Raw genomic sequence first — 18738 nt, 5'->3', positions numbered from 1 at the left:
ATGAGATGTGTACTACGTTATATGTGAGAGTCCTGATTTAACCATAGGAAGAATCCTGCTTTGACCTGGGTAAGGTCCAGTTGTGGCATAGATGACTTAATAAATAAGACCTAATGAACAACCACAATGGGAGTACAGTATAACAAACTCACAGTTTTAATGTGTGAGTTTGTACTCCCATTGTACTCACACATTAGAACTGCTCCTCCGTGACCTTATCGTGGTGGACGAGTTTGCGTGTCCTAATGACCCTAGGAGCTATGCTGTCGGGGGGGTTTTACCCTTGGTAGTGTTTCACATGACAGATTGGTCCTAGGCGAAGGGTCAGACAAAGAACGGTTCAAAAGACGCTAATGGACGATAAAAACAGGAGTAAGTGTACCTGGCCCGGAGGAGTACCGGGGCTCCGCCCTGGAGCCAGGCCTGGGGTTGGGGCCCGTGTGCGAGCGCCTGGTGGTCGGGCCTTCACCCATGGGGCCCGGCCGGGCACAGCCCGAACCGGATTCATGGGCTCATCGTCCCGTGGACCCACCACCCACAGGTTGAATCTGCAGGGTCCGGTGCTATGTGGATTGGGTAGCAGACCAAGGCAGGGACCTTGGCGGTCTGATCCCCGGTTGTGGAAACTGGCATTTGGAACATGGAAGTATTGGAAGGGTACTGGAAAGTGCCCCGAGAGGGGACTCCATTGTCCTACTAGGGGACTTCAATGCCCACGTGGGCAATGACAGTGTGACCTGGAGAGGAGTGGTTGGGAGGAACGGCCTGCCTGATCCGAACCCGAGTGGTGTTCAGTTATTGGACTTCTGTGCTACCTACAGTTTGGCCATAATAAACATCATGTTCGAACATAAGGATGTTCATCGGCGTACATGGCACCAGGACACCTTAGGCCGCCGGTCGATGATCAATTTTGTAGTCGTATCATCAGACCTGCGGTCTTATGTTCTGGACACTCGGGTTAAGAGAGGAGCAGAGCTGTCAACTGACCACCACCTGGTTGTGAGTTGGATTGGATGGGTGGGGAAGAAGCCACGCAGACCTGGTAGGCCTAAACGAATAGTGAGGGTCTGCTGGGAATGCTTGGCGGAGGAACCTGTCAGACTGATTTTCAACTCGCACCTCCGGCAGAGCTTCGACCGCGTTTCAGGGGCAGTGGGGGACATTGAGTCTGAATGGGCTTTGTTTCGCTCTGCCATTGTCGAGGCCGCTGCTGAGAGCTGTGGCTGCAAGGTAGCTGGGACCAGTCGTGGTGGTAAGCCTCGAACCAGATGGTGGTCACCAGAGGTGAGGGGGGCCATCAAGCTGAAGAAGGAGGCCTACAGAGCCTGTTTGGCCTGTGTGTCTCCTGAGACAGCTGACTGGTACCGGCGGGCCAAGCGGAGTGCAGCTTTGGCAGTCGCCGAGGCAAAAACTCGGACGTGGGAGGAGTTCGATGAGGCGATGGACGAAGACTATCAGTGGGCTCCAAAAAGGTTCTGGCAAACCGTCCGGCGCCTCAGGGGGTGAAGGCGGCATCTTGCCCATACTGTTTACAGTGGGGGCGAGGAGCTACTAACTTCAACTGAGGACATAGTCGGGCGGTGGAAGGAATACTTTGAGGACCTCCTTAATCCACTAACACGCATTCCATGGAGGAAACAGAGCCGAGGGACCTGGGGTTGGTAGGGTCAATTACTGGGGCAGAAGTCGCCCAGGTAGTGAAATTTTTTCCACGGCGGCGGAGCTCCAGGGATTGATGAAGTCCGCCCTGGGTATCTCAAGGCTTTGGATGTTGCAGGGCTGTCTTGGCTGACGCTCCTGTGCAACATTGCTTGGTCATCGGGGGCAGTGCCTTTGGGATGGCAAACCGTGGTGGTGGTCCCTATCTTTAAGAAAGGCGACCAGAGGGTGTGTTCCAACTACCGGGGATCACACTCCTCAGCCTCCCCGGGAAAGTCTACGCCAGGGTACTGGAAAGGATGGTCCGGTTGGTAGTTGAACCTCAGATCGAGGAGGAACAATGTTGTTTTCGTCCTGGCCGTGGAACCATGGACCAGCTCTTTACCCTCGCGAGGGTACTTGAGGGGGCATGGGAGTTCGCCGTTTTGTGGATTTGGAGAAGGCTTATGACCGTGTCCCCAAGGGCACCCTGTGGGGGGTACTCCGGGAGTATGGGGTGGATGGCCCTCTGCTAGGGGCCATCCAGTCCCTCTACCACAGGAGTATGAGTCTGGTCCGTGTGGCCGGCAATAACTCGGACCTGTTCCCGGTGAGGGTTGGACTCCGCATGGACTGGCCTTTGTCACCGCATGGACTGGCCTTTGTCACCGGTTCTGTTTGTGACTTTCATGGACAGAATGACTAGGCTCAGCCGGGTGGTGGAGAGGGTCGAGTTCGGTGGTGGGAGGATCTCATCTCTACTTTTTGCGGGTTATGTGGTCCTCCTGGCTCCATCACACAGCGACCTTCAGCTCTCGCTGGAACAGTTCGCAGCCGAGTGTGAAACGGCTGGGATGAGAATCAGCACCTCCAAGTCTGAGGCCATGGTTCTCAGATGGAAAAGGGTCGGGGGGGAGTTCCTGCCCCAGGTGGAGGAGTTTAAGTATCTTGGGATCTTGTTCACGAGTGAGGGTAGGTCGGAACGTGAGTTTGACAGGCGAATTGGGGCGGCGTCAGCAGTGTTGTGGGCGCTTAACCAGTCTGTCGTGGTGAAGAGGGAGCTGAGCCGGAAGGCGAAGCTCTCGATTTACTGGTCAATCGACGCTCCTACCCTCACCTTTGGCCATGAACTTTGGGTAATGACCGAAAAAACAAGATCGCGGATACAAACGGCTGAAATGAGTTTCCTTCGCAGAGTGGCTCAGCCTTCGAGATAGGTTGAGGAGCTAGATCATCCAGGAGGGACTCGGAGTAGAGCCGCTGCTCCTCCATGTCGAGAGGAGCCAGTTGAGGTGGTTTGGACATCTGGTTAGGATGCCCCCTGGACGCTTCCCTCGGGAGGTGTTTCAGGCATGTCCAACTGGGATTAACAGATTAGTGTGTCAGATTATTTCACTTACTTCGTAAATGTTACTATTTGATGTTATCAAGCCCATACACCTAAATCAATGAAAATTTGCTTTCAAATGATGTTTTGAACAATATAAAACCATTTCTGAGAAACAAGCTTTTTTTTATACTAACTTTTTGCTCAAAATAAGCTTGTTTAGAAAAATACCTTGCTGAAAATAAGCATATTTCAAGAAATTCTGAGTAAAATTTACTTAAGCACTGGCAGATAATTTCACTTATTTCTAGTAGATTTACACTAAAACAAAGGAATTCAGGTAGTTGTGTTTTTGCAGTATACAGAACATTCTTCCTGTAGACCAAGAAGTTTGATGTGCTGTGACACTAAAATACTTTGTAAATTATTAGCCTAAAGGTTAGAACAATGCATTCCTTCTTTAGTTCATAATGATCAAAATGGTTCCATGCAAAACCCCAAGGATTTCATAAGACGAGTCTTGAACATAATTCTACAAGGCTAATGCTTAGAACATGGCTGTTACTGGAAGCCAGACAAGCTTTTGATAGGATTGAATTGCCGAATTTATGTTTTGCCTAAATATGGTTTCTTCAGTGGGTTAGGAAACTGTACATTATTCCATTGTCCAATATCTCGACAAACAGTATTGGCTCGAAACCAATAACTCTTGAGCGATCAACTCGCCAAGGACCCAGACCCCCACAGTGACCACCATCCAGCCTTTGGCAATAAGACGAAAACACGCAACCACCACCATGCACTCATCCAAACCCACAACCGCCGAGTCGAGACAATGAGGAGGCCCCGACCCAGGGGCCACACCCCTGTAGGAAAGTAGTACCAACATAAAAGGGTAGTGCAGTGTATGCTTTAAAATTGGAGCTCCCAGCCAGGGAGCAGTGGGATGTCAATGGGGATCTGCCAAAAATAATGGCTGATTTTGATTGTTTATTTTTCAATACATGTTTGTTTTCTGTTAGTTTCCTAATTTCAAGTTTTTCCAGAAACATTTGGTGTTTTTTTTTTTTTTTTTTTCTTCTTCAACAGAAGGGTTTGAACAATTTTGTCCACCTGGACATGCACAATTTCCTTTGTTCATTAAATATAATCATTCATATGATAATACTTATTTAAATTATGTGTCTGTATAGGCCTTTGGGATCTGTTTGATCATTTAGAGCCTATTTAACTTGAACCAAAGCTATTACGAGTTTCAATAAATATTGAAAAATCCTCTGAGATGAGTGATTTTGCTTGTTCTACAGGTGGGCTGTGTCTTCAGTCATGACCCGGCAGAACCAGATTCCTACTGAGGACGGTAGTCAAGTCACTCAGGCCCTCATACCTCTTTGGGACATGTGCAACCACACAAATGGAATGGTATGGGCAGAATTTCCTACTCACACTTGCAATGAACATATATTGCTTAAATTACTCCGTCTTGGTGTCAGAACTCGGCTGTGCATATATAGATACAGTGGGGAAAATAGGAAAACAGTAATCAAGGACTGTGAGAGACTGATTTTTTAAAACAATTTATCTGTATTATATTGATGCAAATGGGTATTTGAACACCATGTTAATATTTGGTACAGTAGCCTTTGATTACAATTACAGAGGTCAAACGTTTCCTGTAACTTTTCACCAGGTTTGCACTGGCTGCAGCTGGGGTTTTGCACCATTGCTCCACACAGATCCTCTCTAGATCAATCAAGTTTCTGGGCTGTCACTGAGAAACACGAACGTCGAGCTTCCCCCAAAGATTTTCTGTTAGATTTAGGTCTGTAGACTGGCTAGGCCCCTCCAGAACCTTGATATGCTTTTTAGGAAGCCACTCCGTGGTTATTCTGGCTGTCTGCTTCAGGCCGTTGTCATGTTGGAAGACTCAGTCACAACCCATTTTCAATGCTCTAACTGAGGGAAGGAAGTTAAACCCCAAAATCTCACCATATATGGCCCTGGTCATCCTCTCCTTAATACAGTGCGGTCGTCTAGTCCCATATGCAGAAAAACACCCCAAAGCATGATGTTACCACCCCATGCTTCACAGTAGGGATGTTGTTCTTGAGATGGTACTCATTCTTCTTCCTCCAAATACTATGAGTGGAATTAAGACCAAAAAGTTGCATTTTGATCTCATATGACCACATGATTTTTCCTTTGAGCCGTCAGGATCATCCAAATGGTTATTGGCAAACCTAAAAAGGGCCTGGACAAATGCTGGTTTTAGCAGGGGAACCTCCTGTGCCATGCATGATTTTAAACCATGACATCTTAGTGTATTACCAACATCAACCTTGGAAATGGTGGTCTCGGTTCCTTTCAGGTCATTGACCAGCTCCTCCTGTGTAGTTCTTGGCTGATTCCTTACCATTCTTAGGAACATTGAGACTCTACGATATAGATCTTGCATGGAGCACCAGTCCGATGGAGACTGACAGTCATGTTTAGCGTCTTCCATTTTCTAATAATTGTTCCAACAGTGGATTTTATATCACCAAGCTGCTTGCCAATTGTCAAGTAACCTTGTCAGCCTGGTAGATGTCTACAATTCTGTCTCTGGTGTTTTTGGACAGATCTTTGGTCTTGACCATGTTAGGAATTGAGGTCTTCCTGATTTTATGGGGTGGACAGGTGTTTATATGCAGCTAACCTTATCAAACAGGTCAAAAAGTCAGCTTAAGAAGTCCACCTCCACTCCACTTATTCGTTGGACTTTTTAAAGGCAACTAAAAGGTCTTTGAGGCTTACAATTCTAGGTAGTAAACTGGTTTTCAAATACTTATTTGCAGCTAGGGATGGGAATTGATAGGATTTTTACGATTCCGATTCCATTATCGATATTGCTTAACGATTCGATTCTTTATCGATTCTCTTATCGATTCTAATTTGGGGAAAAAGAACAAACGTTTTGATTGGCATCGAGTTTGTTTAATCAGAAGTCACAACATTACAAACTCACAACGAGATCAAAAGAGGCCCAAAGCCTCAATGTTAACTGTGGCAATAAGTGGCAAATACACAAGAATGTGTAACATTTTACTGAAACATTTATCTAATAGAAATAAAAAATATTGGTATATATTGGCAGATAGTTTTTTGTTCTGCCTTTGGCAATATGTGTTAAAGCAGGGGTCCCCAAACTTTTTCCTGTGAGGGCCACAAAACTTTTCGCTTCTCTGATGAGGGGCCGGGGTCAGTTTGTTACAGAAAAAGTGTGACGATTGCAGAAGTGCATAAATGTAAAAAATTATTGTTTTTCAGAAAGCCACAATCAAATAACCCTTTCTGGATTCTTTATAATAATAATTAATAATAAAAACACTATTAATTAAATTAGGGCTGCAGCTATCGAATATTTTAGTAGTCGATTAATCGATGGACTAGTAAGTTCGAATAATCGAGTAATCTGATAAGGAACATGAAAAATTAAAGTACCTGAGCTGAGCCTCAAACGGTATATATATATATATATATTTTTTTTTTTAATGAGGATCTATGTACAACAAAAGAACAATTGGCTGACTTACACAGAAAAAGTCTGCTAGCTTAAATGCTATAAAATGCTAAAGTTTTTTCACAATGCTCTTAACAAATGTTTCAGACACATATTCCTACAAAATACGGCTAAATATACCAATAAATTATGAATGCATTAAAAAACATCAGCTCAAATAAAAACTTAGCTTACAATGGTCTTAACAGGGAGCAGTTGGATTCAGCCATGTGAAAAGAGGCAGACCAGAGGGCAGTGTATCCACCCTAATCAATTCATTTAAATGTGCAACGCCACTTTTATTAAACGAATACTCGAAGCAACAAAATTTAATTCGAATATTTTTTTCTAATCGAATACTCGAGTTAATCGATTAATCGTTGCAGCACTAAATTAAATAGATAATTACCAAATAACCCTCTCTGAATTCTTCAAGGAAAAGGCTAGAAAATAAATAACACGATTGAGAGAAAAAAAAAAAAAAATTCAAAATGGCCGGACCAAATGTGGAGGCGGGCCGTATTTGGGCCACGGGCCGCAGTTTGAGGACTTCTGGAGCGCACTTACACCCAAACAAGAAATGCCGCATCCAAGTGAGTGAGAGAGGGAAACACTTCTACGAGCCTACGTTCTTTGTTAATGTTAATATCTACAGAGGCAACGCCTCAATGTATCATCTTTTGTGTTGTTGTTGTTGTGTTTCCACTCGCGATCGGACACTTAAATCCAGTTGTGTAGTGGTTTGAACGATGTGCTAATGCTAGTGAACGAGTGCTAACCATACTGGTATTAGCAGCTAATCATCGCTGATTTACGTTGATGCAAACCTGTTTGTTATTGGGGACGAAATTGATTTGTTTCATTTCTATTCTTAGTTTCACTCTTCAGGTGATGGTTGAATAAAGTCAGCAAATTATACCAACATCTTCTGCATCGTCATTTGGGAGTTTAGCTAGCTGTATAGCCGGGACTTTTTTTTTTTTTTTTTTTAATAGCCAGGACTGAGCCTTAGCCTCTCTGTGAGGACAGCGCAATCGTATTCCCTCCCGATGCAGTTATCTCCACCTTGCAATGACTGCAAGTCGCTTTGTTGTAATTTTTCCTCGTGAAGTGAAGACACACTTTCGAGCGTTTCAACCTACGTGCTGTCATTGTTATGTTTATGGCTTCAATGCTCGTGCTTACCCGTCGTAACCTTTCATTTTCACACTCTTTCCTGGTGAAGTGTAGTCAAACTTTGGAGCGAGTGGTTCTTGGCGCCATGCTAGTTTGATGCGTCTGGACAACAACACGTCACGACGCAATACGCGTCTTTAGGAATCGTTAAAGGGACCGTTAAGGCTTTTTCATTGTGATGTCGAGGCCTCGAAACACTCGGAACCGGTTCCGAATTGGAATCGGATTTCGATTCCCATCCCTATTTGCAGCAGTATAATAGAAATAAATTGTTAAAATATCATACACTGTGATTTCATTTTTTTTTTCTCAGATTGTCTCTCACAGTGGACAAGTACCTACCATAAAGATTTCAAAGCCGCCATCATTTCTAAGTGGGTGAACTCGCAGGATGTTCAAATTCGTATTTACCTCATTGTGTATGAGTGCTGTCACGCGATTAAAATTTGTAATCGCAGTTAATCGCATTTTTGCATAGTTAACACATAGAGTGGGGAGAACAAGTATTTGATACACTGCCAATCATTGGCAGTGTATCAAATACTTGTTCTCCCCACTGTAGTTAACTCACTCAAAAAGAAAAATCCTTGATTTCTGTCCCATTATTGATCAAATTTTAATTGTAGTGTCTTCAACAGATTAAAAGATCAATCGCATGCAGTCCATAATTAACTCATGATTAATCACATTTTGTTTTCATTGTTGAGCCGGCCAGTTTCCCAAAATAGTTAAAAAAAAAACTAATATAGTCTTTTCAGCCGGCTTTGACTATGTGTTGTTTGGCTATGCTCATTCCCCTTTCAGTACAGCCAGTGTCCTTACGTATGACGTCACGTGACTATCAGGAAATCAAACAAACAAACCCGTTGCTATCAACTGGTACGCTAATGCTACAAGTGAACGTGATGGAGTCGATTTATTTTTAATTATTTTTATTTTTAGTTTTGGCAGCTTTGGTCCTCCATTCAAGAGTGCACATGGCGCCGAGACGTTTGTCGCTGTATTTTCATCCAAACATGCTAGAAAACGACCATGGCGAGTTTATTCTATTCATGGTGCCTCAACATGCCCCATATTGGTCATTAAAATCTAAAATGATAAAGTTTCGTCCAAAAAGCAGTATTTGACTTGTGTTTAAGTCCAAACTATGAAGGAACGGGTACGGGGAGTCTATTTAACCAGTGTTTCCCACCAATGAACAAGACTGTGGCGGGTCTCGTCTCCCCCCCCACCCCTCCCCCCCGAGAAAAAAAAAAAAAAGATAATAATCAGATGCGTCAGTCAGCTGATTACACAGCTGTAGCCCACTCTACTACCCGCGCGAGCGTGCGTGCACACACATAGACACACGCGCCAACAGGTCGCGCTCATAGACGGGACTACTAGCCTGGTACACCAGACTCATAGCTGTGCTATGCAGGCATGAAAATCTCTCACCTTTCGGCGAAATTCGCCGTTTTGAAGTAAAAAAGGGCGACCTACGTGAATTGCGTAGATCCGAGGAGAAATTATTTTGGGGGGGGCGGGAGGTTTTATTTAAATATCATTATTATTGTCATCATGTGATTAACTTAGGCTACATTCATACTACAGGTCTTAATGCACGAATCCGATTTTTTGTCATATCTGTTTTTTTGCCGTGCCCGTTCAGACTGCCTTTGTCCATTGAGACCGTTCAAGTATTACGCATGCGCACTAATTCGCAGTCCGACAAGCGCTGAGCAAGACGACCCGCATGCGCAGAAGCATCAAAACAAATGACCACACATGCTGGCTGTCATCCGTCATTCCAGGGATATCATATTTTGCTTTTTAAAAAGAGGACACAAATAACAGACATAAATAATCCCCCGTTTAGGCTTATATTCAAAGTTTATATGGATCGATAAGCATGCACGCACTGTCCGTGCACGTCACACACACGTACGGGCAGTTTGCCCCGACTCTCGGCCGTGTAGGCAATGTTGAAATATTGCTCACTTGGAGCAGAGAGAAAACTGAGCATTCTCAGGCTTATCCTCAACCCATTTTTATTTTTTATGACTGTTGTCTAGTCCGAGTCTTCCTAAAAAGCTGTGCTCACTGCAAGCTAGGCGCTAATAACGCACAGCTGCATCGCTACGGTAACGTCTCTCTCGCTATTTGATGACGTAATTGCTGCATGAAATCCGATTTGGGAGAGTGGACAGTACAGACCGCCGCGACAGTCTGGAAAAATGTGGCCCAGATCGGATTTGAACCACATACGAAAGTGACCCAGATCGGATTTGAAATGGTCCAGTTCTATGCGACTTGTCACGTTCAGACCGTCAAGTTAATGCCTCACTCGAGTCGGAAAAAAACAAAAAAATTGGATTCTTGTATTAAGACCTGTAGTATGAACGTAGCCTTAGTACGTAAACTGAGCGCTTAAGAAATCGGTTCTTTAAAAAAGTGACACTTGGACAGTCAGCAAATCCCTCTAGATGCTTCGCTGACGAGAACCAATCATCGGCCCAAGCTGCGTTCCATTATTCCAAACGCGCGCACTCCTTACGTATATACAAGGAGTGCTCGGAGAGCCTTTGGTTGCATCGCAAAGCTGCGAAAACAAAAAGCAGGCCTTATCCACACCGGGGCAGACCAGAGCGCAGCATACACACTTGCCTGTATTTGCCAGCAGATTGAATTTGGTGAGTAATGGTTTCAGTCGTTTTCACATTTTGCGATATAAAAAAGTTAAAGACAGTGGATACCTCATCAGCTGGGTGAATAGCAGACCTGGTAAGAACAAGTTTGCAAGGATAGTCTGGTATTAAATACAATTATAAACACAATTACAATGTTATTTTTCTATACGATTTTATGTCATTGCTTTATTAATCATTAGGTGCTAGAGTTGTTAAGTATGGATAGTAATGAAATAAGTTTTGAGAAAATTGTGCTGTTGGTAGCTCAGTGACCATCTGATGTGGTTTGTTCTCAGATGAACAAGTTGAGGAAGGAAGTTTTGATGCAGAGGTTGAAGGAAGAAAAGAGGCAGACTGACTGAGTCACAGCCAGAAAGTGCTGATGACAGTTTTGATTTCTATTCACTGTTGCCCCCTCCCAATTAAAGTATGTCACAGTCGCAGCCAATTATTATCTAAAGCTGGTTAAAATTGAAGTTATGTTGTTTTAAGGTGTATTAAATACTTGTTCATGTGCCCCTTTTGATGTACGAGCACCCGCCCCTCCACCGGTCTCTGCACGGCCCTGCTGAAACACAGTGTGGGTCGACGGAGCTCAATATTTTGTTGGGGTGTACAGTGTACTGAAACATATTTCCTCCACACCCTTCTCACCTTTTTAACCCCTGACCCATTTTCATGCCTGGCTATGAGAGTATGAGTCTGGCCACCATTCAGCAGAAAAAAAAATCCAGGGCGGAGCCAGCCACAGCAAATAGACAGCGGAGCGGACCAATCAGCGATGGGCTGACGCGACGTCAGTAAAGCGACAAGAAACTAGCGAGAGACATTTCAACATATTCAACATGGCTAGCGCGAGACAGACTGTTGGTTTTAGCGACTCGATGTGTTTTTGGTCATGTAAAACCGAAGTTACCGCGGATTGGAACATATTGCCGCTGAGTCTGGTGTACCAGGCTACGGGACTACTGTCTGCTGCATTCTGCTGCATTTGGCGCGATCCGGCGACACCGCATACAGCAATTTATATTACATTCAGTGGTCTCAAAATGCCCTAAAGAGATACACCAGGCTTGAAAATGTACACACATACCCTACCCCGAGGGTCAGAGACCCTCCCACCACAGTCTCCTAAAATCCTGTGGGAAACACTGTTAACTGTGCGTGAAAAACATTGACGGCGTCAAAGATGGCTCGGGTTAACTCAGTTATAACTGCATTAACTGACATCACTAATATACAGTATAAAAAGTGTAAACTGTATTTGTAATCGTCCCTGATCCAGTGGCGCGGGAAGTGGTGTTGAGTAGATTTTTTTGTGTGTTAAAAATAAATGAAATATTAAATAAATAAAACATAAAAACAATGGGGGATTTAACTTTGGGGATTATATATGTTGAAAAAGTTTTTTGTTTGTTTGACACCTTGCTTGCTACCAGGTCACGTTGGATAAAGCGCTATTGGAACGGAGGCGTTAACTGTTAACAAAGAAGGCGTTAACATCGCATAAAAATGAATAAGCGATTAAATTCTTTCCAAAACAGAGAAATTTTCTAAGTAAAATTTGGTCAAAAATGAAAATTATTCTGATAGATTATAATAGTGCCAAGTGAGGAAAGGTTTGCTGCAGATTTAGACCTTGGAGAACTTCAAATAGTTTGCATTCTAGCGATATTATTGTTTGTTATTCCTGTTGCGCAGAGCGCTGTTGGATATTTGTGTGTAATTTATTTGAGTGTTGTGAAAAGTGGGTGTGAAACCAAGGCTTATTAGACCTATTAGTTTTGAAATGTGTTTGTATGTCATTGCGCCGTCTGGCTGCATGGATTGTCATATTACACGGGGGCTTTTATTTCCAATACAAAAACTCTTAACACACACTCTGTAGGTAAAATACAACTCTGTCTTTGTTGTAGCCTAGTAGTAGTACGTAAACTATCCAGCATGTGTGTGTACTGCCCGTGTGCAAGCCTTGTATGAAGAAAAAGAGCGAGCATGACAAATTTGAACTGAAACAGCTGTTTTTGGATGGGAAAATCAAAATAAGAAGCTCAGCCCCCCCCTCGCTGTGATTGATTTCCAGTTCTCCTGCCCGTACTGCCATGGTACAGGCATCACGGTTCGGTGCATGCCGGCAAACTGCAAATCAATCCGTCCGTCCGTCCATCCATCCAATCCGGGGTCGGGTCCTCCTGCAGGATCCCAAGGCATTCCCTGACCAGCCAAGAGACGTTGTCTCTCCAACGTGTCCTGGGCCGTCGCCGGAGCCTCCTGCCGGTGGGACATGCTCGGAATACCTCTTTAGGGAGGCATCCAGGAGGCTCCTATCAACGCGGAGGAGTAGCGGCTCGACACCGAGTCCCTCCTGGATGACCGAGCTTCTCACCCTATCTCTAAAAGATAACCCGGACACCCTCCGGATGAAACTCATTTCGGCCGCTTGTATCCGGGATCTCGGCCTTTCGATCACGACCCACAACTTGTGACCATATGTGAGAGTAGAACGTAGATCGACTGGTAAATCGAGAGCTTCACCTTCCAACTCAGTTCCTTCTTCACCACTACGGACAAGTCCAGAGTCCGCATCACTTTAGACGCTGCACCGCTCTGCCTGTCAATCTCCTGCTCCCTCCTACCCTTGCTTGTAGACAAGACCACAAGATACTTGAACTCCTCTACTTGGGGCAGGCTCTCATCCCCAACCCAGAGAGGGTGTGCCACCCTTTTCCGACTGAGGACCAATGACTCGCATTTGGAGTTGCTGATCTTCATCCTGACCGCTTCACACTCAGCTGCGAACCGCTCCAGTGAGAGTTTGAGTTTCATGGCTTGATGAAGCCAACAGCACGACATCATCTGCAAAAAGCAGGAATGTAATGCTGAGGCCACCAAACCGGACCCCAAAACGCTTCGGCTGCACCTAGAAATTCTGTCCATGAAAGTTATGACCATAATTGGTGACAAAGGGCAGCCATGGCGGAGTCCAACCCTCAATGGGAACAAATTTGACTTACTGCCGGCAATGCGGACCAAACTCTGACACCGGTCGTATTGGGACCGAACAGCTCTTACCGGGCGCAGTACCCTGTACTCTCAGAGAAGCTTTCACAGGACTCCCCGAGGCACACGGTTGAACGCCTTCTCCAAATCCACAAAACACATGTAGACTGGTTGGTAACTCCAATGCACCGTCGAGGACCCTGCCGAGGGTGTAGAGCTGGTCCACTGTTCCACGGCCGGGACGAAAACCACACTGCTCCTCCTGAATCAGAAATTCGACTTCCCGACGGACCTTACTCTCCACTACCCCTGAATAGACTTTACTGGGGAGGCTGAGGAGTGTGATCCCTCTATAATTGACCACCATGCAGTCACCTTCAAAATCCCTCTCCCTGCCCCTCTCACCAAACCAGATCATATTGTATACTTCAGGAACATCAAGAACATCGACTTCACATCCCTCAGTCAGCACGTGCAGCTCCTTTCTCCTCCTTCAAATACATCAGTCACTGGACTCATTGATTACTACAACCACAATCTCCGGTCTATCCTTGACACTCATGCGCCACAAAAAAAAACGGACAGTCACCTTCATCCGTTCAGCTCCCTGGTTCACAGAGGAGCTGAGATCACGAAAAAGGACTGGGCGAGTCCTGGAGTGGGTCTATGTTACATCAGGGCTGTTGGTGCATAAGCTGGCCTACCGGGAACATCAACGGAAATATGCCAAAGAACTCTCCAAGGCCACGTTAGCGCACTACTCCAACATTATTAACAATAACTCAGGTAACTCCAAACAACTCTTCACCACCGTCAAACACCTCCTCAAACCTCAAACTATAGCACACCACAACCAGACAGCCTCACAGTGCAACAAATTCATGGACTTCTTCACTTCCAAAATACACAATATTCGCGCGTATTCTCCCACACTTACAGTTCTGTCACATTATGTGACATTACACCTGTCACTCACGACCTGTCTCACTTTTCCCCCACAGTGCAGCAGGAGGTCAAGAAGGTCATCAGTAAATCCAAACCATCCACTTGCTCCCGAGACCCATTCCTTTCCCCTCTGCTTAAAACACACTGTCACTCCATCAGTCACTTAATAACAACAATTATCAGTCTTTCTCTTCAAACTGAGCATGTTCCGGCCACCCTCAAAACAGCTATCATCAAGCCCCTCCTCAAAAAACCCACTCTTGATCCTGATCCTCTGTCAAATTATAGACCCATCTCCAATCTCCCCTTCATTTCCAAAATTCTTGAAAAAATTATACCCATCCAATTTCACATCCACCTGAAATCAAACCGTTGATATGAAAAATTCCAACCTGGTTTTCGTCCATCCCACAGCACCGAGACAGCTTTCATCAGAGTCACCAATGACCTTCTGATGACCTCTGACTCCGGTTCTACTTCCCTCCTTATCCTTCTCGACCTCTCTGCTGCATTTGATACTGTTGATCATCACATCCTCCTTCAGCGCCTCCAACACAATATAGGTATCTCTGGTACTGCCCTTCAGTGGTTTAACTCATACCTCACGGGAAGGACCAAGTTTGTAGCCCTGGGGGATGCTAAATCCCGCCCTAACACTGTTGTCTGCGGAGTCCCCCAGGGCTCTGTGCTCTGTGGAACCCTCTTCACCATTTACATGCTACCCCTCGGTCATGTCGCCAGCAGGCATGGAATACAATTCCATTGTTATGCTGACGAAACACAACTATATTTCAAGGTCACTCCATCCTCCACCCCCTCCTCCTCTGTTTCTCAACTTGACTCCTGCCTGGAGGAGATGGATGAGTGAAAACTTCCTGCAGCTGAACAGCTCCAAAACAGAAGCTATTCACATTGGTACTCCTCACCAGCTCCGTCCCGCCACCATTTCCTCAGTCTCCTTTTTCGGCCACAAATTTTCCTTATCCCCTTCTGTGACTAATTTGCTAATCTTAGCTTTAACAATCACATCAATTATATTTGCAAAACCTCCTTCTTTCACCTCCGCAATATTGCCAAACTCCGGCCATCTCTCTCCCGTCCTGCTGCAGAGATACTCGTCCATGCCTTTATCTCCTCCAGCTTGGACTATTGTAATGCACTCCTCATCGGGATCCTTGGCAAGACCCTACAAAGGCTTCAGTATGTCCAAAACAGCGCTGCCAGGGTCCTGATGAGGGTGCGTAAACATGAGCACATCACCCCCATCCTTCACAGCGTACACTGGCTCCCTGTTCACCTCCGTATTAAATTCAAAATCCTCCTTCACACCCATCACTGTCTACACGGTGTAGCCCCCAACTACCTCACCGAACTCCTCACATCACATACTTCAGCCAGAACCCGGTCAGGCCAACAGCACCGTCTACTCCCGCCCAGGACTCTGCTCAAGACTATGGGCGACAGGACCTTTGCAGCTGCTGCTCCCCGTCTGTGGAACGCCCTCCTAGACCACCTCAGAGCCCCGCAGACGGTGGATGCATTTAAAAATGGACTAAAAACTCACCTTTTTAAAAAAGCTTACTATAGCAAATTTTATTTGACTGTCTTATTCTTATCTGATATGTATCTGATTTTTTGTGTGCTTCCGTCTGTTTTTGCTCTTTTATTCTTAGTGTTTTATTTATTTGTTTTGGTAATGTGCACTTTGAGATTTGTTTTCCAAATGTAAAGTGTGTTATAAATAAAATTCATTATTATTATAACACACCCTCCGATCCCCATTCCTAAAAAGGGGGACCACCACCCCGGTGTGCCAATCCAGAGCCACTGTCCCCGATGTCCATGCGATGTTGTAGAGGCGTGTCAGCCATGACAGCCCCACAACATCCAGAGCCTTTAGGAACTCCGGGCGGATCTCATCGACCCCTGTGGCCTTGCCAACCAAGGGCTTTCCAAGCACCTCAGTGACTTCGACCCCAGAGATATGAGAGCCCAGCTCTGTGTCCCCAGACTCTGCTTCCTCAAAGGAAGGCGTGTCGGTGGAATTGAGGAGGTCTTCGAAGTATTCTCTCCATGACTCACGACGTCCCGAGTCGAGGTCAGCAGTACCCAATCTCCACTATACACATTGTTAATGGTGCACTGCTGGCCAGCCAGTACCTGTCAGCTGCCTCCGGAGTCCCAGAGGCCAAAAAGGCCCGGTAAGCCTCCTTCTTCAGCTTGTGGTGGTGTCCACCAGCGGAATCGGGAATTGCCACCATGACTGGCACCAACCATATTACGGCCACAACTCCGATCGGCAGCCTCAACAATGGAGGTGCGGAATATGGCCCACTCGGACTCAATGTCCCCCACCTCCACCGGGACCAGTGTTGGGAATAACGCTGTTATAAATAACGCCGTTACATAATGGCATTATTTTTGCCGTAACGGGGTAATCTAATTAATTACTTTTCTCATCTTGGCAACGCCAATACCGTTACTGAGGCGGGAAAGGCGTGCGTTACTACGCGTTGCGATGTTGGTTGACTGACGCGAGAAAAGTCTGGAAAAAGACAGACTCACGGAGATGAGAGAGCAGAGCAGGAGTGGGGAGGAGGCAAGGGAGTGTGACGCCGTTGCAAACGCGATGCTACTATGCTAAGTGGCTCCAATAATACCTGACTGTAGCCGATAGCCTACAAACTACGCCCACATGATGCTTCGGTAGATATCACATATATACAGAACTAGATGCAAATGAAAGACACGGCGGCATTAGCAACATATATAATAAAGAATTAGATACATTAGTAAACAGCCACCATCTTAAAGCAGTAGACTTCTAATGAAGGCTCTGTTGTAGAGAACATTCCTAGCAAACCGAAGTCACTTTTTATCTAAAATGCTCCTAAATCGGAAAAATTTAACTTAAATCAATCTTTAAATGATGAAACAGCTTTACAACTTACACATGTCGAAAACAGACTGAAGGGAACTAATGCAATACGGGAGCAATTTTAACAACTTTAACGGTTGATTCACAACATTAAATGACTTCCATACATCGCAAAAGTTATTATGTCGTTATCGCGATATCCGCAATACCCCTGTGTCTAGTTAAGTTTAGGGTAAAGAATTGGGCTAAGGCCAATTGTCCCAAAAACCCTTTAAACTTCAGATTGTGTGACCTGTTTTTTTTTTTTTTAAATAAATAAAAAAATATAGAAAATTATCACCAGTTACTTTGTCAAGTAATTAATTACTCTTACATTCAGGTAACTGAATTACTAACGCAATTACTTTTTGGGAGAAGTAATTTGTAACTAATTAACTAATTACTTTTTAGAGTAAGATTCCCAACACTGCCTGGGACAAGGGAGAGGTTCTGCCAGAGGTGCGTGTTGAAGCTATTTCGGACAGGGGATTCTGCCAGACATTCCCAGCAGACCCTCACAATACGTTTGGGCCTGCCATGTCTGGCCAGCATCTTCCCCCGCCATCGGAGACAACACACCACCAGGTGGTGATCAGTTGACAGCTCTGCCCCTCTCTTCTCCCGAGTGTACAAAACATGCGGTTGAAGTATGATGACACGACTACAAAGTTGTTCATTGAACTGCGGCCTAGGGCGTCCTGGTGCCAAGTGCACATATGGGCACCCTGTTTGAACATGGTGTTCGTCATGGACAATCCGTGATGAGCACAGAAGTACAATAAGAGAACACAGCTCATGTTCTGATCAGGGGGGCCGTTCTTCCCAATCACACCCCTCCATGTCTTACTGTCATTACTCACGCGAGCTTTGAAGTCTCCCAGCAGGATGTGGGAGTCCCCAGAGGGAGCGCTATCCAGCACACCCTCCAAGGACTCTAAAATTGGTGGGTACTCTGACCTGCTGTTTCTAGGGTAAGCACAAACAACAGTCAGGACCCGTCCCCCCACCCGAGGGGGGAGGGAGGCTACCCTCTCATCTACTGGGGTAAACCCCAACGTACAGGTGCCAAGCTGGGGGGCAATAAGTATGCCCACACCTGCTCGGTGCATCTCACTGTGGGCAACTCCAGAGTGGAAAAGGGTCCAACACCTCTCGAGTAGGATTGATACCAGAACCCAAAATGTGTGTGGAGGAGAGGCCGACTATATCTAGTCGGAACTTCTCTGCCTCACACACCAGCCAGGGCTCCTTCCCTGCCAGAGAGCTGACATTCCACATCCCAAGAGTTAGTTTCTGTAGCTCGGGGTCGGACCGCCAAGGCCCCTGCTTTGCCCTACGCACCCAACTCCTTTGGCCCCTCCCACACGTGGTGAGCACATGGAAAGGGGGACCCACGTTTCCTTTTCGGGCTGTGCCCGGCCGGGCCCCATGGGAACAGGCACGGCCACCAGACGCTTGCCTTCGAGCCCCATCTCGAGACCTGGCTCTAGAGGGTGGCCCCGGTAACCCGCGTCCGGGCAAGTGA

The 18738-nt window shown here is 45.8% G+C and overlaps 1 protein-coding gene across 4 annotated transcripts in view; it reads left to right on the top strand.

The window, feature by feature from the left end:
- Window positions 1-18738, top strand: part of setd3 (SET domain containing 3, actin histidine methyltransferase) — a 188662-nt gene that overhangs the window by 108547 nt on the left and 61377 nt on the right. For all 4 annotated transcript variants that reach the window (XM_057859667.1, XM_057859670.1, XM_057859668.1 and 1 more), the window contains exon 8: window positions 4276-4390. In XM_057859667.1, the coding sequence (XP_057715650.1) occupies window positions 4276-4390 (115 nt within the window). The remainder of the gene's footprint in view (window positions 1-4275; window positions 4391-18738) is intronic.

This window comes from Corythoichthys intestinalis, chromosome 15 (assembly GCF_030265065.1).
Source record: "Corythoichthys intestinalis isolate RoL2023-P3 chromosome 15, ASM3026506v1, whole genome shotgun sequence".
Lineage (NCBI taxonomy): Eukaryota > Metazoa > Chordata > Actinopteri > Syngnathiformes > Syngnathidae > Corythoichthys > Corythoichthys intestinalis.
The sequence above is the reverse complement of the archived record's forward strand: the minus strand, read 5'-3'. Positions and strand labels throughout refer to the sequence as shown.